Source organism: Gossypium hirsutum, chromosome A03, assembly GCF_007990345.1.
Source record: "Gossypium hirsutum isolate 1008001.06 chromosome A03, Gossypium_hirsutum_v2.1, whole genome shotgun sequence".
Taxonomy (NCBI): domain Eukaryota; kingdom Viridiplantae; phylum Streptophyta; class Magnoliopsida; order Malvales; family Malvaceae; genus Gossypium; species Gossypium hirsutum.
Window position 1 is genome coordinate 76105442 of NC_053426.1, and position 25914 is coordinate 76131355.

The 25914-nt window shown below is 35.4% G+C and overlaps 1 protein-coding gene and 1 non-coding gene across 2 annotated transcripts; both read right to left on the bottom strand.

Moving 5' to 3' along the window:
- Positions 1-2577: 2577 nt before the first annotated feature.
- Positions 2578-6432, bottom strand: LOC121218243 (uncharacterized). The gene is made up of 3 exons (XM_041095124.1): positions 5994-6432; positions 5541-5840; positions 2578-2654 (listed from the first exon to the last, which is right to left on the bottom strand). Exons 1-3 carry the CDS (start codon positions 6430-6432, stop codon positions 2578-2580), a joined length of 816 nt encoding a protein of 271 aa, XP_040951058.1.
- Positions 6433-24105: 17673 nt separating this feature from the next.
- On the bottom strand, positions 24106-24212 carry LOC121226941 (small nucleolar RNA R71). Its single transcript, XR_005924637.1, has one exon. It is a non-coding gene; the product is annotated as a small nucleolar RNA R71 (small nucleolar RNA).
- Between the last annotated feature and the right edge of the window lie 1702 nt (positions 24213-25914).

The following is a 25914-nucleotide window of genomic DNA, read 5'->3' on the forward strand; positions in this document are numbered from 1 at the left end:
AAAGGATCAAGATTCCTTCGCTTCAAAAGAATATAAATATCACATCTAGCATGATTGGACACGATATCGTTAAACTTTTGTAACTAAAATCATCTTGTGATTTTTCAAAACTTATTTAGAAGGATATTTTAGGTATTTAGTCAAACGAGAAATCACAACCCAGCATATTATGGCACTACTTCCCGAATTCCTAACTACCAAAAAACATTGGCTTATTTTTAAATTCTTTTTAGATCGAATGAAATATAAAGTTTTTTAAAGTGATGATGCATTTAACATATTACAAAGGATCAATATTAAATAAATTATCCTACATGATACCTACTTTAACATTCCATGCAAATATAATATAAAAAAGATGAATAATGGCATAAATTACACAGTATACGTTATCATTTTATGCATATATGATCATAGATAACAATGAAAATACAATATAGACTACATAATACATACATAATAATATTTCATGCAAAATATAACATAGAAAATAATGAATCTAGCGACATATAAATTACATAATATATAACAATATTCTATGGAAATATAACTTAAAACAACATTAATTTTTATGCAAATATGGTAAACAATAAATATAAAAAATAGCAAATAGGTGGTGAGATATCATTACCATTTTAAAACAATATTAAGTAAATATAAAAAGATACAAAAAATAAATAAACAAAATTATGAACATATAAATAATAAAAAAAAGATAAGAAAATAAATACAAATTTTTTTTAAAAAAATAGATGAAGTATTTAATAAAATATTTTAAACAAAGTATAAAAGATGAAGGTGAGTTTTTAGAGATGATTAATATATATATACAAAATACACTACATGATATAATAAGTTAATACTTATAAAAATAATAATATGTTAAATTGGAATAAAATTTTGTAGTAAATTTTAAAATATTAGACATTAAATATATAATAATATATGTATTAGTTTATAATAATTTACAAATTTTAATTTTTATGTACTAATAAATAATAAATAATGTAATAATAATATGTATAATAAAAGAAAAATAATATAGGGAATAATATATAATAAAATCTGATATGTAATAAAATATAAAATATAAAATATAAAATATATAATGAAATATAAATAATATGATAAAATAACCTATAATTAAAAATAATATATATACTATTGTTATATATAACTAAAAATAATACATATAGTATTTAAAATAAATTAAATATGTAAAAAGGATTACAATTGAATTTAATTAAAGAATCCGGGGTTAATTGCAAATAAACAAACAATTTGGGCCTAATTGAAAAGTATCTTAAAGACGGAGGGACTCACTGGGTAATTAGCCCTAACCCCTAAAAACGATGTCGTTCTTCAGGATAGATTTTAATGGCTATTGGGACTAAATCGAAATAGATACAAAAGTTTAAGGCCAGATTAAAATAAAAATAAAATGAATTTTAAAAAGATAAAAATGCGAGAGGATCAATTGGGCAATTTGCCCATTTACCAAAAACGCGCGGATCCTCCTCGGGTCACGGGTCAACGCGCGGATCCTCAGCCCTAAAATGACACCGTTTTGGTCATTAAACGGTCATCCCAAAACGATGTCGTATAGGTTGCTTATAAATGTAAAAAAAAAACTTCAATAATCATTTCAGCCTCTGGTTTTTTTTTTTTAAAAAAGAACAGAGATCCTCTGAAAGAGGAAAAGAGAGGAAGTCCTCCGGGGTCCGGCCTCCGTCGGGCCAAACCCCAGTCATCGGACTCACGCGCCCATTTTTTGCGCAAATCCAACGGTAAACTCCCTTTCGTTTTATTTTAATGACATTTGTATATGTTTGCAACAAGAAGAAAAGGTAAAGAACTAATCACCTTTGTTTTCTTTGATAAACTATTATACTCTTATTGTATATCTTTGTTTAAAAAAATCGTAGTCCCTTTACATTGTTTCTATTCGGGCTTTTATAGCCTCATAAAATATATTTACAGATTTCGATTTTATTTCTTGCTATATTTGTTTCGTCTCTGTTGTTTCTTTCCCTTTTTGCAGGTAACAGCGAGAAATCTAGCAGTGAATGCATTGATTACGGAGCGATACGGAGCCAGAGTCACGGCGCTGATGGAGGGCCGCTGGAACGGCGCGAGATGAAGAGGCGTGACGATTGGATGTTTGCGGCGCGAAGCTTCTGGAAACCCTAGGGTTTCCAGATTCAATTTAGGCACTGGGCCTTGCTAGTTTGGGTCTGGTTTGGGTATTTGGGGCTGTTGGGTTTTAGGTATTTGGGCTAAAGGTTTTGGGTGTAACCAGGTATAGGGTTAATGGGCATTCTAGTTTAGACTAATTGGGTTACAAGTGTAGCGGGTTTTGGGCTTATCAGGCCTTGAGGCCTGTTTATTGTAAATGGAATGTAAATGAACTTTTGTTATTTCCTCTATTTTTATTTATTTCATGGGCCCGGGCAAATTTGGGCTATTACAGCTGCCCCTCTTTGCTTATTACTGTGTAACAGGAATAGAGCAAAGATTATAAAAGGACCAAATTTGCTCGGCCTGGCCAATGTCTCGAAATCTTGATCCTCATCTTCCTCAAAGGTATTCTGATAGCTTCAAACTTGCTTCACCATAACTCAGGAATGTCAAATCTACTATCTTCAACCTGCTTCCTGTCAATATAGAGATGTCAAGCCGAAATGTTCGATCTGCTCTCTGACAATATAGAGACGCCAAATCTACTATCTTCGATCTGCTCTCTGGCAATACAGAGACGCCAAATCTGCTATCTTTGACCTGCTCTCTGACAATACAGAGACGCCAAATCTGTTATCTTTGATCTGCTCTCTGACAATACAGAGACGCTAAATCTGCTAACTTCGACCTGCTCTCTAGCAATATAGAGACGCCAAATCTGCTATCTTCGACCTTCTTTTTGACAATACAGAGACGCCAAATCTGTTATCTTCGATCTGCTCTCTGACAATAGAGAGATGCCAAATCTGTCATCTTCGATCTGCTCTCTGACAATACAGAGACGCTAAATTTGCTATCTTCGATCTGCTCTCTGGCAATACAGAGACGCCAAATCTGCTATCTTCGACCTGCTCTGTGACAATACAGAGACACCAAATCTGTTATCTTCGATCTGCTCTCTGACAATACAGAGATGCCAAATCTGTCATCTTCGATCTACTCTCTAACAATACAGAGACGCCAAACCTGTTATCTTCGATCTGCTCTCTGACAATACAAAGACGCTAAATCTGCTATCTTTGATCAGCTCTCTGGCAATACAGAGAGTCCAAATCTGCTATCTTCGACCTGTTCTCTGACAATACAGAGACGCCAAATCTGTTATCTTCGCTCTGCTCTCTGATAATGGAGAGATGCCAAATCTGTCATCTTCGATCTACTCTCTGTCAATACAGAGATGCCAAATCTGCTATCTTTGATTTGCTCTCTGACAATACAAAGACGCCAAATCTGTCATCTTCGATCTGTTCTCTGTCAATATAGAGATGCCAAATCTGCTATCTTTGATCTGCTCTCCGTCAATATAGAGATGCCAGATGTCACCGATGATCTACATTATACCCTAAGGGACATAACCTGTAGAATACGTGTGTACTCATGCCTAATGCTTAGGGTACCATGAACGAAATGAGTCCAATGCTCCTAAATAAACATATCATGGTGCAAAATGTTACGAAAATGATTCCTATTTCAGACGTCCTTACTTGTTCATCCATCAAAGTTCCACTTTTATTTTACTCCAAGTATCAATCATACTCCTCTCACGTGTTTTGAATCAAATTGGTCCTATTATACCATTCTCCTAACATTACAACCTACTGAAGGCGATCCTCTCTTATGACTGAATCGTTTGAATTGTCCAATCATTCTTTGGACTTTCCTCGAGGGCCTCCGACCTTTACTCATGGGAATTCTTCAAACAATTGTTCTGTTTTAGTTTCTTGTATTATCTAGAGATTTCCAGAGTAATATGAAAAACTTCGTTTGTAAAAATATTTAGTTCATCAATTATTATTTCAATGCAACACTCTTTATGAGTAATGGAAGACAAATGATTTAATATTAAGAATAGTTAGACAAATCATCAGAATACAATAGGAAATTAATCTGAAAACATATCTTTGAGAAGAAAAGAATCCAAAGATAATAAACAGAACAAAAGTTCGATGTCCAATCATATCACAGCTTTCTGCTTCTGTGTACAAATTCGATAAAGACTATTTTGAGTTTAACATGTGTTTAGAAGATCCAAAGTACTTGGTTGATGCCCCGATATGTAACACACTCCATTTCTTGTCAAATCCAGTATAAAAAAGTCACCGCATGTTTCTTGAATATTTAAGCAGCCTTTTCGGGTTTTCAACTCAAAACCCCTTTGGTCTCAAGGTTCCCTTTGCGGGTTTTCACCTTGGCCTCTCGATTATTTTTTGAAGTCTCAAAGCGCCCTTTGTGGGTTTTCACCTTGGCTTCCCTTCTCTTTAGACAAAGTACTTTTTGACTGAGTCTGAATTCACTGGATTGGGTAAACTTTTCCCATCCATTTCTGTCAAAATCAGAGCACCACCAGAGAAAGCCTTCTTTACAACATACGGCCCTTCCTAATTTGGCATCCATTTTCCTCTAAAGTCCTTCTGTATGGGAAGGATCTTTTTCAGCACAAGGTCCCCTTCGTGAAATTCTCTTGGACGAACTTTCTTATCATAAGCTCGCATCATTCGCTTCTGATACATCTGACCATGACGAATAGCCCTTATCCTCTTTTCTTCAATCAAGTTCAATTGGTCATACCGCGATTGAATCCATTCTGCTTCATCCAGTTTTATCTCTGACAAAATTCGAAGAGAAGGTATTTCTACTTCAATGGGTAACACTACCTCTATCCCATAAACCAACGAGAAAGGAGTTGCCCCAGTAGAGGTTCTGACAGACGTTCGGTAGGCTAAGAGTGCAAATGGTAATTTTTCATGCCAATCTCTGTAGGTTTCAGTCATTTTCCCCACTATCTTCTTGATGTTTTTGTTAGTAGCTTCCACTGCCCCATTCATCTTTGGGCGTATGAATATGAATTATGATGTTTGATCTTGAATTGGCTGCAGACTTCCGCAATCGTGCTATTGTTCAAATTCAATGCATTGTCTGATGTGATCCTCTCAGCATTCCATACCGACAATTGATCTCCTTTTTTAGGAAATGACTTACTGCTGACTTGGTGACACTAGCATATGAAGTTGCCTCTACCCATTTCGTGAAGTAGTCAATGACCACGAAAATGAAACGATGCCCATTCAAAGCTTTTGGTGATATTGGACCAATGACGTCCATGCCCCACATGGAAAAGGGCCATGGGGAAGTCATAACATGTAAGGGTGAAGGTGGTACATGAATCTTGTCCCCATATATCTGGCATTTATGACATTTCTTAGCATAGTTGATACAATCTCCTTCCATAGTAGACCAATAGTATCCAAACCTCATAATTTGCCTTGCCATCGTAAAGCCATTAGCATGTGTCCCACAAACACCTTCATGTACTTCTTCCAGGATTTGTCTAGCTTCCACAGCATCGACACACCTCAAAAGTACCTGATCTTTCCTTCTTTTATAAAGGATGTCTCCATCTAGTACATATTCGCAAGCTAACCTTTTCAAAGTTCTTTTGTCATTTTTAGTTGCCTGCTCAGGATATTCACGATTTCTCACATATCGTAATATATCTTGATACCAAGAATGATCATCCTTTTCCTCCTCTTCAAGGTTACAGCAATGAGCTGGAACCTTGGAAATACTCATCTGAATTGGTCTAATATTCTCTTTTTTATTTGCTTTAATCATGGAAGCCAGTGTTGCTAAAGCATCTGCCATCTGATTTTTGTCTCGTGGGAGATAATTGAAGGTGATTTTATCAAACTCCTCAAGTAACTCCAAAACTACCTTTCGATAATTAATCAATTTGGGGTCCCTTGTCTCCCATTCACCCCTAAGCTGGTATATTACCAACACAGAGTCTCCATATACTTCCAAGGTTCTGATTTTCCGCTCTTTGGCTACTCGAATCCCCATAATGCATGCTTCATATTCGACCATGTTGTTTGTACAGTCAAAATCTAATTTACATGTAAATGGATAATGATCACCATTTGGGGATACCAAGACTGCCCCAATTTCATTTCCTATCGCGTTAGATGCACCGTCAAAGTTCAGCCTCCAAGGATATTCTTCAATGACTGCCACATACATCGACTCCTCATTAGGGAAATCAAAGCTCAACGACTCATAATCTTCTAGAGCTCTGCTAGCCAGAAATTCTACTATCGTGCTTCCTTTTATAGCCTTTTGACTCACATAGACTATATCAAATTCTAAAAGCAATATTTGCCATCTTGCTATTCTTCCATTTAGGGCTGTTGACTCCATCATGTACTTTAATGGATCAAGTTTTGAAATTAGCCATGTCGTATGATATAGCATATATTGTCTCAACCTTCGAGTCGTCCAAATCAAAGCACAACACAAGTTTTCAATTGGTGAATATCTCATTTCACACTCAGTAAATTTCTTACTGAGGTAATATATCGCTTTCTCCTTTCTTCCTGATTCATCATGTTGACCAAGCACGTATCCCATAGAATTACTAAACACCGATAAGTACAGAATTAACGGTTTATCTGGGTTGGGTGGAGATAGTACTGGAGCGTTTAGCAAGTATTGTTTGACTTTATCAAAGGCATTCTGGCATTCCTCATCCCAAGTCCGTTGGTTGTGTTTTCTAAGGAGGCGAAATATAGGATCGCATTTCTCGGTTAATTATGAAATAAACCGAGCAATATAATTTAACCTTCCAAGAAAACCACGAACTTCCTTCTGAGTACGTGGTGGAGGAAATTCTCGTATGGCTCTAAGTTTGTCTGAGTCCACTTCTATTCCATTTTCGCTAACCACAAAGCCCAATAACTTCCCTGAACTAGCTCTGAAGATGCACTTTGCTGGATTAAGCTTCAACTGAAACTTCCTTAACATCAGGAACAACTTCTTCAAGACTTCAATATGCTCCGTCTCTGTTCGAGATTTAGCAATCATGTCATCAACATACACTTCAATCTCCTTGTGCATCATATCATGAAATAAGGTCACCATAGCCCTTTGGAATGTTGCCCTTGCATTATTTAACCTGAAGGGCATTACCTTGTAACAAAAGGTGCCCCATAATATTATAAAGGTAGTTTTATCCATGTCCTCAGAATGCATCTTTATCTGATTGTACCCTGAGAAGCCATCCATAAAAGAAAACGACGAATATCCCGCTGTATTGTCCACCAAAGTGTCAATGTGTGGTAAAAGGAAGTTGTCCTTTGGGCTAGCTTTATTCAGATCTCTGTAATCAACACACATTCGTACCTTCCCATCCTTCTTAGGGATAGGCACAATGTTAGCCACCCATTCTGAATACTTAACCTCTTGTAGGAATCCAGCATCAAACTGTTTTTTGACTTCATCTTTTATTTTCAGCACAATATCAGGCCTCATCCTTCGCAATTTTTGTTGGGCTGGCTTGCATCTTGTTTTATGGGGAGACGATGTACCACGATATCAGTATTCAGTCCCTGCATATCCTCGTATGACCACGCAAATATATCTTTGAATTCCCGTTATAGCTCAATAAGGCCTTGTCTCGTTTCTTTAGCAATATGTGTGCCAATTTTCACCTCATTCCCTTCCTCCAAGGCTACATTCTCTATTGCCTTCTTCTCACGGGGTAGGATTTGTTTCTCCTCTTATTTCACCATTCTCAACAGATCTGGAGGCATATCACAATCCCTGTCATCTTCAAAATCCTAAAGTTCTTCTAAACACATGTCTTGCTCAAAAGAGAATCTAGGATTCGTAGTATCAGTGCTGATGTCATTGATATCTAGGGGCCTGCAGGATACGAAAGAAAGTACAAAGAATGAATGAATTTATTTATATGTTATGAATGAAATGGAAAGAATTTAAATGTTAAAAGAATGTTGAACGGTATAAAAGAATATTCACTTGAATCGATAACAAAAGTTGTGTTTTATTGAAATATAAATATCTGAACATAAGCCTATTTTACAAATGAAATCTTACTACTCCTAGGCTTTAGAGCAATAAGAGTGCTCTAAAAATTACTCTGAAGAATCTTTAAAAACTACAGGAAGTTCTTCTACAACCCAATTATTTAAAGAGCTTCCCAGTTCGTAAGGGCGAATGCCCTCAAGGTTTCCTCGTTCAGACTCTTCATTATACACAGCATTGATACGATAACCTCCTTTTTTGAGCAATCCTCTCTCAGGGTGAATCACCCCTCCTGAAATAAAGGTTTGAGATATATAGGGGAATGTCATCGGTTCCCACTATACCTCTCTTCCATTTAAACGCGCCCTTCTTCTCTCTTGGCGCTTCTCTATTTCTTTCCCCTCTGCTTGTAATCTGGCCTGAAACCCGAGCCAAAACGGTCTCTCTTCTCCTTTAGTTCAGGACCTTGAATCCCTCCTTAGAGGTATCTTCCCAATCCTTTTCTTAGCAAGGCTCCCTTCCCCACTGTCATCTGCAAACCATTCTTGTGGTTCTGGATATCTTAGGCACTGGCACCTCATTTCCCTCTGAAATGAATGTTGCATTAATGAATTCTAAGGAATGAAAAGAGCACTCAATGGCCTCTTTGTTTGCTTCTACATAGGGTGCATCACTAGTAACTGTCGCTATGATGTCTTCTTTCGCATTTATGGTGACTAGCCGTCCATCGGCTACTAACTTCAATTTTTGGTGCAAAGATGAGGGCACCGCTCCTGTCGAATGTATCTAAGGCCTCCCCAACAGGCAATTGTAAGAGGGCTTGATGTCCATTACTAAAAAGTCCACCTCAAACGTGTTTGGCTCAATCATCAAAGGGATATCAATTCTTCCCATGACCTTTCTCTCCGTGCCATCAAATGCTCTCACTATATTTTGGCATGTTTTCATGTGAGAATTGTCAATGGGTAATCTGTTCAATTTGGAAAACGGCATGATGTTTAAGGCTGACCCATTATTAATAAGCACACTCGGCAATGTATATCCTTTGCAGCGAGTGGTAATATACAAAGCCTTAGCTGATCCCATGCCTCCAGGTGGGATTTCATTATCGTTGAAATAAATGAATTTGTCAGCACTTATGTTACTAACCAATCGATCCAACTTGTTGACGGATATATCATTAGTAACATAAGTCTCATTGAGCACCTTCATTAACGCCCATGATGTACCGCTGAACTCAGAAGCAAAGCCAATACTGATATATGAGCTGGTTGTTTGCGCAATTTCTCAACTATGCTGTACTCACTGTGTTTCAAGAATTTTAGAAATTCTCTGGCTTCTTCTTTCCATACTGGCTCACTAACCAGTATTTCAGTCCCCTTTCCTTTGTCACAAGCTTTTTCTTTTACGGACTCGACTCCAACGCCTTCTACATCATAACGCTTCCCACTACGTGTATAAGAATCCTCATCTCGAACCTCCTTAGATGCACTAGCTATATCCTTCTTCTTCGGTACTGTCACATTGCAGTTATAATTCCAAGGTACCCTCTTGTTATCCTTATAAGGAAAGGAAACAGGTTTATGAATAATGACTTTCGGTACCATTGGTATTTCAACTTCATTATTTCTTGGTAAAGAAATAATGATCCTTGGCCAGTTTTGATTCTTCGGTCCTCCTTCTAATGTGCATATACGTCCCTCATCTGAGCCAGCTTCATAAAATTCCAACTTCTTATTATCCATAAGGCTTTGTACCAAGGCCTTAAACTCATCACATTCCTGGATCTCGTGTCCCTCTTCAGCATGGAATTCGCAGTAGTCTCTCACTCCTCTATTCCTTTCTTTAGAGATTATCATCTCTTTTTTCACCATTTCTTCCCAAATCATTTTTATCGGTGTTCTCACCTCTGCCACGCTCTCCTTAATCCTTCTCATACCAGTATCCCCAACTGCGTTTACCCATTGATCACCATGATTTGGCAACGGGTTCTTGTTACTAGGGGTGTCATCAAATTTTACAACTCCTATCTTAATAAGTCTTTCCACTGCTTTTTTAAAGCCAATGTAATTTTTGATCGAATGCCCCGATATCCCTGCATGGTATTCACATTTGGTGTTTGCATCATACCATTTAGGGTATGGAAGTTGCAGAGGTTTCAAATGAAAAGGAGCTATTGCATGCGCATTAAATAAGCTTTGATAAAGCTCCCGATACGTCACTGGGATAGGCGTAAATGAGACCTTTTCAGGATTTTGTCTCGAACCTGATCTCTGCTTTTGAGAATCTTGTTGCCCAACTGTAGTCACTCTGGTCTGATTAACCGTAACCACTTTTGAATTATAACTATTCATATTGTTCACCTAATTATCTTTCCTTCTTAGGGCCGATCTTTTAGCAGTTTCCCCCTCTATCTTGCCACCCCTTATGGCGTTTTCAATCATTTCTCCCACCATAACTATATCAGCAAAACTCTTGGTGGTACTTCCAATCATGTGAGTAATGAATGGGGCCTTCAAAGTGTTAATGAACAGCATGGTAGTTTCTTTCTTCAAGAGCGGTGGTTGAACTTGCATGGAAACCTCCCTCCACCTCTGTGCATATTGCCTAAAGCTTTCATTGGGCTTCTTTTCCATATTTTGCAAAGTGATTCTATCAGGAGTCATGTCAGTCACATGACTATATTGTTGTATAAAAGCTTGCGCTAAGTCTCTCCAAGAACTGATTCTTGCACGACTTAGTTGATTATACCATCTAGCTGCTGCCCCAACCAAACTATCCTGAAACCAATGGATCAATAATTGATCATTGTTTACATAACCAGTCATCCGTCTGCAGAACATGGTGATATGGGCTTCAGGGCAAGTAGTCCCATTGTACTTCTCAAATTCCAGCATTTTGAACTTATGGGGAAGCACCAAATCTGAGACCAAACTCAAGTCCTTAGCATCAATTCACTGATGATTATCAACATTTTCTAGTGCCTTAAATTTCTCCTCTAACCAGCTGCAACGTTCCTGTAATTGCCTTGATGATTTGAGTCTCATCTCTTCCCTCTCAGCTACATCTAGATCAGGAATAACAGGATTGGCAGGGTTATCTCCAGGGTTGAATCCCGAACCAGTTTGAAAGTTCATGGGCATTCTAGTATCGACTTGTCCCTATTGAGGCCTTATTGTGATGGACGACCCTCAGGTATATGCCTCAGGTTGAGTCTGCACATGAGGTGGAGTAAAACCAGGAAGATCACCCTCGTTATCCTCCTCAGTGGTAGTCATAGGGGCCTTTCCTTTATCTATTGTCCCCCTCAATAGCTGAGCCATCTCAGCCATCATATTCCTTTCAGCCTCCAACATCTGATCCTTCATCTCTTGTTGGATTTTTGCCAATTGCTTCTGCAACTGCTCTTGCATTTCTTTCTGAATTTGCTCAAGTCTTTGTTCCATATTCTTTGACTTAGCGAGTGTACCGTAAGGATGTGTTGCTTCCAGATTTTCTTTCTCTTACTCTCTCTTTCTCCCTAATAATTTTAACTAATTAGGGTCTTTCTATAAACTTGAATGCATATGATGTGATGAGATGCAAATGCATGAATGCTAAAAGATATCGATTCTGATTCAGTTCCTTTTAGAAAACGTTATTTAAGAGACAAAAATCTTTACACAAAACAGATTACAAATACGCCTTTGCCCTCAGGTCCAGAGTTTTAATCCTATCCAACAACGAAGCTAACTCTAAACCTCTATCTGTCACTAACTCATACTTTGTACTTAATACGTTAGCTTGTCCTGCTAGGTCTTGTAAATGATCAGCAACCTCTCGAATCTAGACTATGGCTTCTCCCATGAGATAATCCCTATCTCTAACTTGATCCTGAAGATGGTGAAGCTCTTCCTTCCAATGCCCTTCTCTTGCCTCGAGCTACTCTATTCGTAATTCATAGTTCTGCAATGCTGCTTCCAACCTTCCAATATTATGCTTCATTTCCTCGATTTTGTTCAGACTTGCTTTTAACTCGACCGCAGAATTATGATTTCGATGATGATGGAGAGATCGTCCAAGCTCTGTCACCTTAGCTTTTAATCCTTGATTCTCCTTCTCTAAGGCCTGATTCTGTGCTTGCATCTCTTGGAACTTCTTCTCCCAATACTCAACTTTGGCTCTTTCTTCTTGAACCTCTTGTTTCCACTGCTCTGAAGACTTCCCCAATCCAACTCTCTTCAATGATAGCTGTGTCTTCTTATACTGGGTCTTCAAGTTATCTCGGTCTTCCTCAATCTTCCTCTATTCTTTCCTTACTTTTTCAACCTCGATTTTCTGAACGTCGATGTCTAAGCTTAGGTACATATTTTCCTCTTCGAGCCTCTCTATCTTTCTTCCAAGCTCCAAACTCTTCCTTTCGAACTCTTACTTTATAACCTCTAACTCTGATGGAATCACTCATAAATTCTCCTCCATTGATCGAGCAGCCTCCAAACTCGGTCTAGGGATGTTATCATTGACCTTCTTACTAAACCACCCTTTGTATTCAAAAGTTGTCATCAGTCCTTTAGTTAGAATCTTCACACAGCAAACCTTCTTCCAAGTCTTGGAAATTTCTCACATCTTCTTCTTATAATGATCCCATTTATATGAGAAGTCACTCTGAGCTAGCCCTTGTGTTGCCGGTATAAACTGCTCTGTCTTGCATTGCCTTAAGACAAGTAATGGTGCATAACCAACAACCCCCCAAATTCCAGGAAGAGGTACCCAATCAAAGCTCTCGCAACGATAAAGGATTTCGCTAGGAGTCATCCAAGTGGCTTTCCACATAACATCTTCTTCTTGGAGATTCTAAAGTATTTCTATCCACCTTTCCTCTGTAATGTCATCCCTCCTCGGTGTAACTGCTGCTTCCTTTAGCGAAGAATAGTCTTTAAAGAACACTCGGCAAGGAACCTTATCAACCTTCCAGAAGTGACTATGGAACCAAACTAACAACAACTGTGCACATCCAATGAATCTGCCTTCCCCAACTCATCGACATGCATTCAAGGACCTAAATGTTTCTGCTAAGATCGCAGGCACAGGTGTATTCTGCTTACCTAATCGATCGAATAAATCCGCGACTGTTTCATCTACGTGTCCCATAGCCTTTGGAAAAATCACCAAACCATAAATACTTAAGGCCAGGACATCAACCTTCTTCTTTACATCTAGGTGTGCCAATATTAAATCCCTCAAACTTGCCCACGGAATGCATTTACCATCACCTTTTTGTTGGATTTGAGCTGCGGCCCACTGTTCACTCACCCCTGTGATCATCATTAATTTCTTCACGAAAGTAGGGAGATTGGCAGCCCTAACATAAGCTTTGTTACCTTGAATTTTTGGACAGCAAAGCAAGGTCGTATACTCTTCCAAAGTAGGTACTAAGTCTACTTCTCCAAATGTAAAATAACTATAAGCAGGGTTCCAGAACTGTACCACAGCCCGAAACAGATGCTTATCCACCTTGATGTCTAGCAAATAGGAAAGATCTCCATAATTCTAGTAGAACAACTGTTTAGCCTCGTCATCCCATTGAGCCCAAATGTCCTTCAACTCCTGGAACTCATTCTGTGTCGAACTAATATAAGTGAAGTCCCATAACTCTGACGTGTACCCCTCAGTGACACTATCCCCTTTCGCTAACTCGGTTTTCTCTGACCATGCACAGACATAAGCATTGTCCTCCACTTTATCAAGATATTCATTCCTCATTACAAAAATTTCTAATCTAGAAATCGAACCGTGAATTGACACCATTAAATGTTGAATGTCATGCAATGATAGCAAAATAAAATAAGTTAGTATCATATATAAAAGTATAATAAACAAGTACCTATAAGGGTAATTTACTAAAGGCTATCACTATACTCCCTAGGGCAAGCACTTAAAGTTCACTATAAGCGTGCGTTTTAGTTCTAAAGCAAGGATACCTGAACCAGCAGATTCCTCAGTCCTCACCCATTATAGGCTCATATAGACCAAGTTCAGTGCAGGGGGACACATTTCCCTATGGCCATGCGGAGATGAAAATCTCACGAAGACATAGGTACAGTATCCCGGAAGCAATCCACAAGCTCATACGGAGGTGAAAACCTCACGAAAGCGTAGCTTCTCACTCCCACTTAAGGGTGCGACCACAGCGATCATGTAAATGCAATGTACGGCAGCAGGATAACAAACATATGCAGCACACCTGTAAAAAGGATCAATTTTTAAAATTTTCCAAACATCCGACATTAAGATAGAAAATAATCAGTTTCTTGGCTTGACTCTCTTATTGGTCCCCAGTGGAGTCGCCAAGCTGTTGAAACCTCATTTTAAAAAGGAGGTATTTTGAATACGAGAGTCACCACCAACCTTTTTAGGTGTGATTGGATCACCTTATAAAATATTTTGGTCTACGAAATTATGAGAAAATGAGCTCGGGAGTCGGTTACGTATGAGAAAGGGTTAGCACCCTTACAACGCCCAAAATTGGAACCAAATTGAATAGTTTTGTCTTAATGTCAAAAGTTTGAAAGAATTTAGAAATAAGATCTCTTTTAAAACCGTAATAATTTAGTTAAAAAGGATCAAGATTCCTTCGCTTCAAAAGAATATAAATATCACATCCAGCATGATTGGACACGATATCCTTAAACTTTTGTAACTAAAAGCATCTTGTGATTTTTCAAAACTTATTTAGAAGGATATTTTAGGTCTTTAGACAAACGAGAAATCGCAACCCAGCATATTAGGGCACTACTTCCCGAATTCCTAACTACCAAAAAATATTGCCTTATTTTTAAATTCTTTTTAGATTGAATGAAATATAAAGTTTTTTAAAGTGATGATGCATTTAACATATTACAAAGGATCAATATTAAATAAATTATCCTACATGATACCTACTTTAACATTCCATGCAAATATAATATAAAAAAATGAATAATGGCATAAATTACACAATATACGTTATCATTTTATGCATATATGATCATAGATAACAATGAAAATACAATATAGACTACATAATACATACATAATAATATTTCATGCAAAATATAACATAGAAAACAATGAATCTAGCAACATATAAATTATATAATATATAACAATATTCTATGGAAATATAACTTAAAACAACATCAATTTTTATGCAAATATGGCAAACAATAAATATAAAAAATAGCAAATAGGTCGTGAGATATTATTACCATTTTAAAACAATATTAAGTAAATACAAAAAAATACAAAAAATAAATAAACAAAATTAAGAACATATAAATAAAAAAAAGATAAGAAAATAAATACAAATTTTTTTTAAAAAAATAGATGAAGTATTTAATAAAATATTTTAAACAAAGTATAAAAATGAAGGTGAGTTTTTAGAGATGATTAATATATATATACAAAATACACTACATGATATAATAAGTTAATACTTATAAAAATAATAATATGTTAAATTGGAATAAAATTTTGTAGTAAATTTTAAAATATTAGACATTAAACATATAATAATAATATATGTATTAGTTTATAATAATTTACAAATTTTAATTTTTATGTACTAATAAATATTAAATAATGTAATAATCATATGTATAATAAAAGGAAAATAATATAGGGAATAATATATAATAAAACATGATATGTAATAAAATATAAAATATAAAATATAAAATATAAAATATATAATGAAATATAAATCATATGATAAAATAACCTATAATTAAAAATAATATATATACTATTTTTATATATAACTAAAAATAATACATATAGTATTTAAAATAAATTAAATATATAAAAAGGATTAAAATTGAATTTAATTAAACAATCCAGGGTTAATTGCAAATAAACAAACAATTTGGGCCTAATTGAAAAGCATATTAAAGACGGAGGGACTCACTGGGCAATTAGCCCTAACCCCTAAAAACTTTGTTGTTCTTCAGAATAGATTTTAATGACTATTGGGACTAAATCGAAATAAATACAAAAGTTTAAGGCCAGATTAAAATAAAAATAAAATGAATTTTATAGACATAAAAATGCGAGAGGATCAATTGGGCAATTTGCCCATTTACCAAAAACGCGCGGATCCTCCTCAGGTCACGGGTCAACGCGCGGATCCTCAGCCCTAAAACGACACCGTTTTGGTCATTAAACGGTCATCCCAAAATGATGTCGTATAGGTTGCCTATAAATGTAAAAAAAAAACTTCAAAAATCATTTTAGCCCCTGGTTTTTTTTTTAAAAAGAACAGAGATCCTCTAAAAGAGGAAAAGAGAGGAAGTCCTCCAGGCTTCGGCCTCCGTTGGGCCAAACCCCGGTCATCGGACTCACGCGCCCATGCACCTTCGTCGACTCCGCCGGATGCAGCGACCGGAAGCTGAAAAGCTTCCATTTTTGGTGCGAATCCAACGGTAAACTCCCTTTCCTTTTATTTTAATGACATTTGTATATGTTTGCAACAAGAAGAAAAGGTAAAGAACTAATCACCTCTGTTTTCTTTGATAAACTGTTGTACTTTTATTGTATATCTCTATTTAAAAAAAACCGTAGTCCCTTTACATTGTTTCTATTCGGGCTTTTATAGCCTCATAAAATATATTTACAGATTTTGATTTTATTTCTTGCTATATTTGTTTCGTCTCTGTTGTTTCTTTCCCTTTTTGCAGGTAACAGGAAGAAATTTGGTAGCGAATGCGCCGATTGCAGCGCGATACGGAGCTGGAGTCACAGCACTGATGGAGGGCCACTGCAACGGCGCGAGACGAAGAGGCGCGGCGATTGGGTGTTTGCGACGCGAAGCTTCTGGAAACCCTAGGGTTTCCAAATTCGATTTAGGCACTGGGCCTTGCTAGTTTGGGTCTGGTTTGGGTATTTGGGGCTGTTGGGTTTTAGGTATTTGGGCTAAAGGTTTTGGGTGTAACTAGGTATAGAGTTAATGGGCATTTTGGTTTAGACCAATTGGGTTACAAGTGTAGTGGGTTTTAGGCTTATCAGGCCTTGAGGCCTGTTTATTGTAAATGGACTGTAAATGAACTTTTTTATTTCCTCTATTTTATTTATTTCATGGGCCCAGGCAAATTTGGGCTGTTACAGTATCTATTATCAAAATAACATACTCTTTCAAAGCCATATTATCAATGTATATATAACTGAATATTTAAACTCTTATATGCATACCTTCTTAAATCAAACCTTAATATCACATATTTATACGTAATATATATATATATATAGCCGAATATACTTTACAATTGCCCAAATATGAAAACACATACATTTCATTTACAAATTCACATATACATATCATTTGACCAATTATAGATTTTCTTACACATATATGTACTCCCATTTATGTCATGAATACATAAGTAGTCAAAATGTTTACTTTCACATATATTCAACATTTATTTGCTTATAAACTTACCTCAGACAAGGAAAAACCAAAACGGAACGGCTAGTCGACAACTTAAGTTTTTCCCCGATCCAAGTCTAATTTCTTTGGTTCTTGATCTAGATTAATATAAATTAAACTTATTTAATCAAATATTCAATCAAATTCATCAAAAAACACAAAAATGGGAAAATTACACTTTTTCCCCTGACTTTTCACATTTTTCACAATTTAGTCCCTATTTCACAGAACACAAAATATTCAAAATTTGAATACACTCATGTTGGGCTGAATTTTCCTAGTACTCATACAAGTCCACACATTTCATTTATTTCACATTTTAGTCCCTCAATTTACAAATTTCACATTTTAGCCCATTTTACTCAATTTCATCAAAAATTTAGAGACAAAACATGTTAACCAAAAACATATCTTCCATTAATCAACAATTAACAACACAAAACTCATATTTTCATCTATAGCTCAGCTCAAAATCATCCACAACAATAGAAATTGAGACATGGGTTTAGTAAAACACAAAGCAACGATCACAAAAATATAGAAATTATCAAAAACCAAGTCAAAACCATACCTTAATCAAAGGAAATAATAGCTGAACCCTAGCTTAGACTTTTTCTTTTCTTTTCTTTCAATTTCAACAAGTATGGATGAACAATGGATTTATTTTATGCTTTTGCGTTTGTTAGTATTCATTTAATACATAAATTACCTAACCATTCATTAAAATTATTTCTAATTACCAAATTGCTAAACCATGTCTTCCACTATCATATAGTTGGATTTATTTCATCATAAGGACCTCACCTTTAATTAATCAAAACAAATAGGCACTTTTACAAGTAGCAATCAACTGTCACCTTTTACGCGATTAGGTCCTTTTGTCAAATTGAGCACACAAATGATTAAATTTAATCATGAAAATTTCACACATATAAATTCAAGCATAATAAATACTGAAAATAATTTTTAAATATTTTTTGACTCAAATTCGTGGTCCCAAGACCACTGTTCTGACTAGGGTCTACATCGTGCTGTTACAAGCTTAGCTTGAATTTAATTTGTGTTGGGTTGATTGCATTTCGTCCTCTTAAATTATTAAAATTTTGTTTATGCTGTTATAGGTCTCGATAAAATGCTTGATTAAGTAAAATTATGCCTAAGTTATTCTTGCATTATAATTGTGAGGGAACTAATGAATTAATTTTTTAAACAGATTGAAATTGTAATTAATGGACACAGTACTTAATCAGTGCATGTCTATTGTTCTAAGGTAGTTGAAGGTTAAATTAGCAATGTATCTGGCGATACACTTGCCTTGCATAACTTGCAAGATTATTGTGATTAAATTGTTTCAAGGTAAAGATACCTTGTTACCTCACATAGTCTTTTATGTTCTTATTAGATTTAATTAATCGTTTGAAATGACATAGGAATATGCAAGAGACTAGTTCAATTTAATGAGTATGTATGTGCAATAACATTTTTGCTTATTAAAATCTATTTAATCGTTTGAATTGACATAGGGATATGTTAAGAGATGAATGGATTTGTGTCGGTGAGTATGTTCATAAATTAGCAAATTCCCGAGTTGCCGTGAATTTGTTCGTAACAACATAAACACGAGTTAAATATTTCTAAGTTAAAGAAATGTAATTAATCTAATACAATTATATTATCTTGATTAAAATCATATTTTGAAATCGTGCATTTGAGATTTATTTATTTAGTTTACTTAGTTTAAAATCTTAGTTTTTAATCATCGTCTTCAACAAAATATTTTTTCTTCACCAAAGTGTTTTAAATAGCGTTCATAAATAATTCTTTTCACAGTCCCTGTGGGTACGATAACTCGACATTTACTTGTCACTTTATTACCTGTTGCGATTGTGTGCACTTGCACATTTCCATTGCTCCAAGTTTTTGGCGTCATTGCCGGGGACTGTTTTAGAAGACATTATTTGTGAAATTGTTAATTTTGCATTTTGGTCTATTTTTTTCTGTTAAATTTTAATTCCATTTTTTTGTGCGTTTGTTTCAGGTGTTTATAAGTATTTATCAAATCATTGACTTACTCCCCATAAACCTTAAAATTTAAAGGACTTTCTGAAAAAAGAGAAGACAAATGAACCAAAGAAGGACCGAAGATATGAATTTTGAAATTCCAAACCAAAATCCAGGAGGAACATTCGCTTATAATACTCACAATTCGATCATTGTTTCCAATGATAAAAACTGTGTCATTCAACAATATGCCATTCCTCTATTCAACGATCTCAATCCGAGTATTAGGAGTTTGACACCCCTAATTTGACCCTAGTCGAAAAGTGGTTTCGGGACCACAAAACCGAGTCATAAAAATAATTAGCTGTCATATTTGATGCTTATTATATGTACATATGAATGTGTGAAATTTTCATCTTTGAATTTTGTTAATTGTAAGTGAATTTTATTAAATAGGACTTATGTGGGAAAATTTAGAAATGTGCTAGGCAAATGTAAGTGGCCTATTTATGCATGTTGCAAAATAATTATATTTGCGTGTCAAATTAACCAAAGAACAAGAAGGTGGCCGGCCATGCTATAAGTTAAAGCCTATTAAAAACATTTGGTGTTAGTGTTTTATGGGAGAAAGAATAAAATAAAAGGTTAGTAATAAAGAAATGAAAAGGGAGGGGTGATGAAAACAAAGTTGTCTCATCCATGTTCCCCCCCCTCCATTGCCGTGAGTTGAAGAAAGATAACAAAAGAAAAAAAAATTTACATGCTCATCTTTCTTCTTGGTTGCCGAATTTGGGAAAGGGAAGATTGAAGAGGAAAAACCAAGGTATTCGGCCATGGCTATCCTAGTTTAAGGTATGCATTGTGATTTTCTTTTTAATTGACTATGAGATTAGATTGATAAGTGCATAGCTTATTTAACCCATGGTTTAATTTCATGCATCAATAGACAAATGTTCATTCGGTCAAATGGGAGAAGAATAAGATGAATTTAAATGTTGTGGTTTATTATTTTAGTTGTTAAATGATTGGGTATGAGGTATTTGATTACCTAATTGAAAGTAAGTTAAGTTGTTATTTGATAGTAAATGCAAATTCTATATATGATAATAATGTAAATGTAGGTGGATTCATGAAGTATTTTCGGTTATATGCTATGTATAAGTATGAGTTTTTAAAGTTGGATTTATGAGTATATGTATATTAGTCTATGACCATTCGGTTATATGGTGTTAATATGCCTTTGAAATCGAATGATATTTTGAGTATATATATATGTACATTCGGTTAAGATAAGGTTTATTATAAAAGCTAAGTTGTGTGGTTAGGGCCGAATGGGATAAATAAGATATCAAAACATGTTATAATTATATATTGGTGTACATGGTTGTAATTAATCCTCTACTTGAATTCGATTAGATATGGTCATGGTATGAGTTTAGTAGGGTTAATACCTTAAAATTGAATGGAGTTTTAGTTAATCTTATGTGTCATGTTCGTTAAAATAGTTGATGATTTGGATGTTATTATACGCATTTAGGCTAAAGATTTTTCAGCTATGTTTTATATCTATGAAATAATTATAATGGATAATATGTAGGAGTAATTTCGGCTTGTTAAAAATGTGGTACGTGTATGGCAAATGGTATATACATAATGCATTGAAGTTACCCTATAAGGTTGAAATGAGTAATTAAATTATTGGTGTGTATGCATTTTTTTTATTTGCAACTTGGCATGTGAATTGGGTGTATGATAGTTAATATATGTGCTTGAGGTGATGTGATAAAATAATTAGCTATCTGGTTTGGTTCATTATTGAGTATAAGAGTTAAGTGCTTTAAAAGAGCTTTTAATGTTCGAAATGATTAAACAAATTCATTCGTTTAAATTAAGCCCAAGAGCAAAGAGGATCAAAGTCGGGTAGGGGAAAAGAGAAAGTAAACGAATAGCCGTGGATATCTAGTCGTCGACCGCTTCCGAGGTAAGTTTTAAGTGATTAAACATTGAGTAAATTCAATCATAATAGGACATAATGAGTTGATTTAATAAGATATGATGTGGCCATGATATGTCTTAAACTCAAATGGTAAGTTCATAAGTGTTTGGACTTGGAAATTTATCAGCAAATTGTAATAAATTGCTTTGGACAGCAGCAGTAACGTGATTTTAGAAAATCACTATAAATTTTTGGTGTGGAATTATAGGCTGAATAAAATATGTAATCAAAGCTTAGTTAGTCTAATTTCTTATAAAAGAGACCGTGTCAGCAAAGAAATTCCCTATAAAGAGATATTTAAAGTTGTGTGGGACAGTGTCAGAATGACTCCGAAATCCCCTATTCTGTTTTTAGAAAATCATTATAATTTGTAAAAAAATGGTTATAAGTTAAAATTTATATGCTTAGACTCCTTAATGAGTCTAGTTTTAAATGAAATCAAATAGAACACATTTTGAATTCTGTACAATGAAAAATTTGATTCGTAGTGAAGAGTGGTCAGATTAGTCAAACAGTGAAACAGGGGAAACTTTAAGAAAAATATGGTATTGATTGGCCAAACCTAAAATTCTGGAAATTATATGGATGGAAGATATACTAGTCTATATTCAGGGAAAATTAACGGCAAGTGATTTGGAGTTTTTTAGCTCCAGTTATAAATAATTTAGTGACTACTGCTCAGGAAAACAGCTCGTAGTGAATATGTGATTTTGTTGTAAACATGGATAAAACTTGTTTTAGTTACTCATAAGCTATTGATTAAACCCATACGTGAATTCTAAATCGTGATATTGTAAAATGATATATGAGTGTTAGATGGATCTTTGATATTAAAATTTGTGAAATTGTAAGTTTATGAGTATTCTAATATGAAATGATAGTATGGCGTGAAATTGAATTATTCATTGGAAAATGATTAACGTAGATTCGGCCAAGACAAAGTGTATACATGACAGTATATGTGATATGTGAAGTATATTTGGATAATTGTGATGTGAATGTGCATATATGTGATAAGGCCGAATGGCCAATGTGATGAATGTGAACATGCATATATGTGATAAGGCCAAATTGCCAATGTGATGAATGTGAGCATGCATATGTGTGATAAGGCCGAATGGCCAATGTGATGAATATGAACATGCATATATGTGGTAAAGCCGAATGGCTAATGTGAAATATATGTATGAGATATGTATATGTGGTAAAGCCGAATGGATAGTGTGAAATATGTAGGCGATGTGCGTATATTGTGGCCGAACGACCAAATGTGAAAGGTGTGTATTATTAGATATTTGATGAGGCAAATGAATTACAAATATGACAGTCGATGTGAATGTTGTAACATGTGATTAAATGTACATGAAACTTGGAAATATATTCCGGGTAAGACCCGATGACTACGTGTGGAGATTATGTCCGGGTAAGACCCGATGACTACGTCTGGAGATTTCGTCCGGGTAAGACCCGATAACTTCGTGTGGAGATTTTGTCTGAGCTAAAGGTCTCACCGATAATCCGAGTAGAGGTTAAAGCTATAAGATTTCATGATAAGAATTGCTTATAAATATATTCAGTACGAAAGGTTAAACAGGTATGTACTCCAAGTTTATATGTGAGCTTGATTTGAACTAAATCATAAGGTAGTTATGTGATGCATACGAGAGCAATCTATGGGACGATTCCTATGATTATGTGACATCGGATCAGTGTGAGAGGTTATGTGAAATCATACAATATATCTATGTCACATGAGCTCACTTTTATGTGAAAGTTTATCTGCCTATTGTATATGATGAGATGTGCATATTCGGTAAAGGGATGGTATGCCCGAAGGAAGAGTGAAATAAAAATAAGAACAACTATGTTTTAATTTGATTGTTATCTGTTGACACTGCTTAAAACTTACTAAGCATTGTAATGCTTACTCCGTTTACTTTGTTTTCTCTATTTTATAGATCTCATTGCGAAGCTACAAGCTCGGGGATCGTCAGCAACTAGTCACACTATCACTATCCACTGCTTGTTACTGTTATGTTTAGAACTATTTTATGGCATGTATAGAATAGACTAGTGGCGGAAGAATATTTTTGGTTAATGTATATAAGCCATGCGAAAATGGCATCTTTTGAATGTTTACTTAGTGAAGTTTAAATTTTACCTCTGGCTGTGCTTAGTACTTATTTAAATGAATGATTTTTATTTCAAGAAAAAGTGTAAAATTTTACTGTTCTGACGTGAGTTACAAGTCTGGTAATGCCCCTTACCTATTTTGGCGACGGTTACGGGATAGGGGTGTTACAAGGAGACCCAAAATCGAGGCACAACAATTTGAGCTGAAGCCGGTCATGTTCCAAATGTTGCAAAATATAGGTCAATTTAGTAGGATTCCTACTGAAGATCCACATCTTCATCTTCGGCTATTCATGGAAGTGAGTGACTCATTTAAACTAGTCGGGGTGACTGAGGATGCCTTTAGATTGAGATTATTTCCATACTCCTTAAGAGATAGAGCACGAGCGTAGTTGAACTCCCTACCATCTGGTTCATGACTACATGGCAAGAGTTGGTTGAACGTTTCTTAATGAAATATTTTCCTCCATCTTTAAACGGCAAGATCTAAAATGAAATCACTTCATTTCAACAACTTGATGAAGAATCTTTATATGAGGCATAAGAGCGGTTCAAGGAGTTACTACGAAAGTGCCCTCATTACGACATTCCTTACTGCATTCAAATGGAGACTTTCTATATTGGTCTCAATATTCATACTAGAATGATGGTGGATTCTTCGAAAAATGGAGCCCTTCTTTCTAAGTCTTATAACGATGCTTACGAGATTATTGAAAGAATTGCTAGCAATAACTATCAGTGGCCAACCAACCGAGCAGCCTCAGAAAGATGAGCAGCATGAGTACATAAAGTGGACACACTTGCTTCTTTGGTAGCCCAGGTACCCTCTATGTCTTCTATGCTTAAGAACATAACTGTTAATGGTTTCAATGGTAATCTGACAGGTCAGTAATTGAACTAGTTCGAGAATATTTCTTGTGAATACTGTGGAGATGGCCATTTTTTTGAAAATTTCCCATCGAATTAAGAGTCAAATTATTACATGGGAAATTAGAATTGGAATGGTCCACATCCAAATTTTTACAACTCTTCATGGCAGAATCATCTAATTTCTGCATGGAGTAATCAATGGGCGGACCATAGCGACTCTATTATGCCATTTCGACCAAATTATCTATCGAAATATTCTCAACAAGTGCAATAACCCCCACAAACAGAATCTTCAAGTGATCTTGAGAATCTGCTGAAGGCATACGTAGTGAAGAATGATACCACTTTAAGAAATCTGGAGAATCAAATGGGTCAGCTAACCAATGAACTTCAAAATAAACCCCAAGGTATTTGGCCAAGCGACACAGAAAATCCAAAAATTTTGGGCAAAGAACATTGCAAAACAGTCTCTTTGCCAAGTGGAAAGACATTGGAGCTCAATGTGGTTGAGGTTCAAGATGAGCCTGTTCTAGCTCAAGACAAAGAGGAAGTTTAACGAAGTGTTGAAATTTTTGTATCATAGAAGTTAGATTCAGTGATCCTTGATGAGATGAACTCTAAACCAGTTAGTTCTGATTATCTAACACACTTGCTATATGCAGAAAAATTTCCACAGAAGAGTTGTCTGATTAAAGCTAAGATTCCACCATTGCCATATCCTTAACGATTCCAGAAGCAGTAACCGGATACTCAGTTGAAAGAAATTTTTGATGACAAGATGACTTTCAATGACTTCGATGCTGCTAAATCCCCAGATGTAGTTGAAGATTGTTCTGCTATTTCCAAGATGGAATTGCTGGCTTCTACAGATTTGGAGCTCAATTCTATAGATGATCTATTAGAATGTATTTTGCTATCGGATTCGCCAAGTGATGATGAAGATGAGGAATGTTTGTTGTTGTTAGAAGCTAAAACGAAGGGATTCACTCAGGAAGTTCCACTGGAATCATTAGATTTATTATCTTGGGAGTACACACAACCAAAAGTGTTGATTGAAAAGCCAACTAAATTGGAACCGAAGATTTTGTCTCCTCATTTGAAATATGATTATTTGGGTCTGTCTTCGAATTTGCCTATCATTATTTCAATTGAGTTCACCAATGAAGAGCACCTGTGATTTTGGAAACGCACAAGAAAGGTACTGGATGGATTATTTCACATATTTGAGTCACGGGTTGAAAGATTTGTAAGAATTATAGGAAGTTAAACAAGGCCACCAGGAAAGGTCATTACGGGTTTTCTTTCCCTAATAAGATGTTGGACAGATTTGATGGGAAAGAATATGACTACTTCCTAGATGATTATGGTTAGTAAGACAAATGGCCATTTGACACCACCATAGTCAATGGCGATCCTAAAT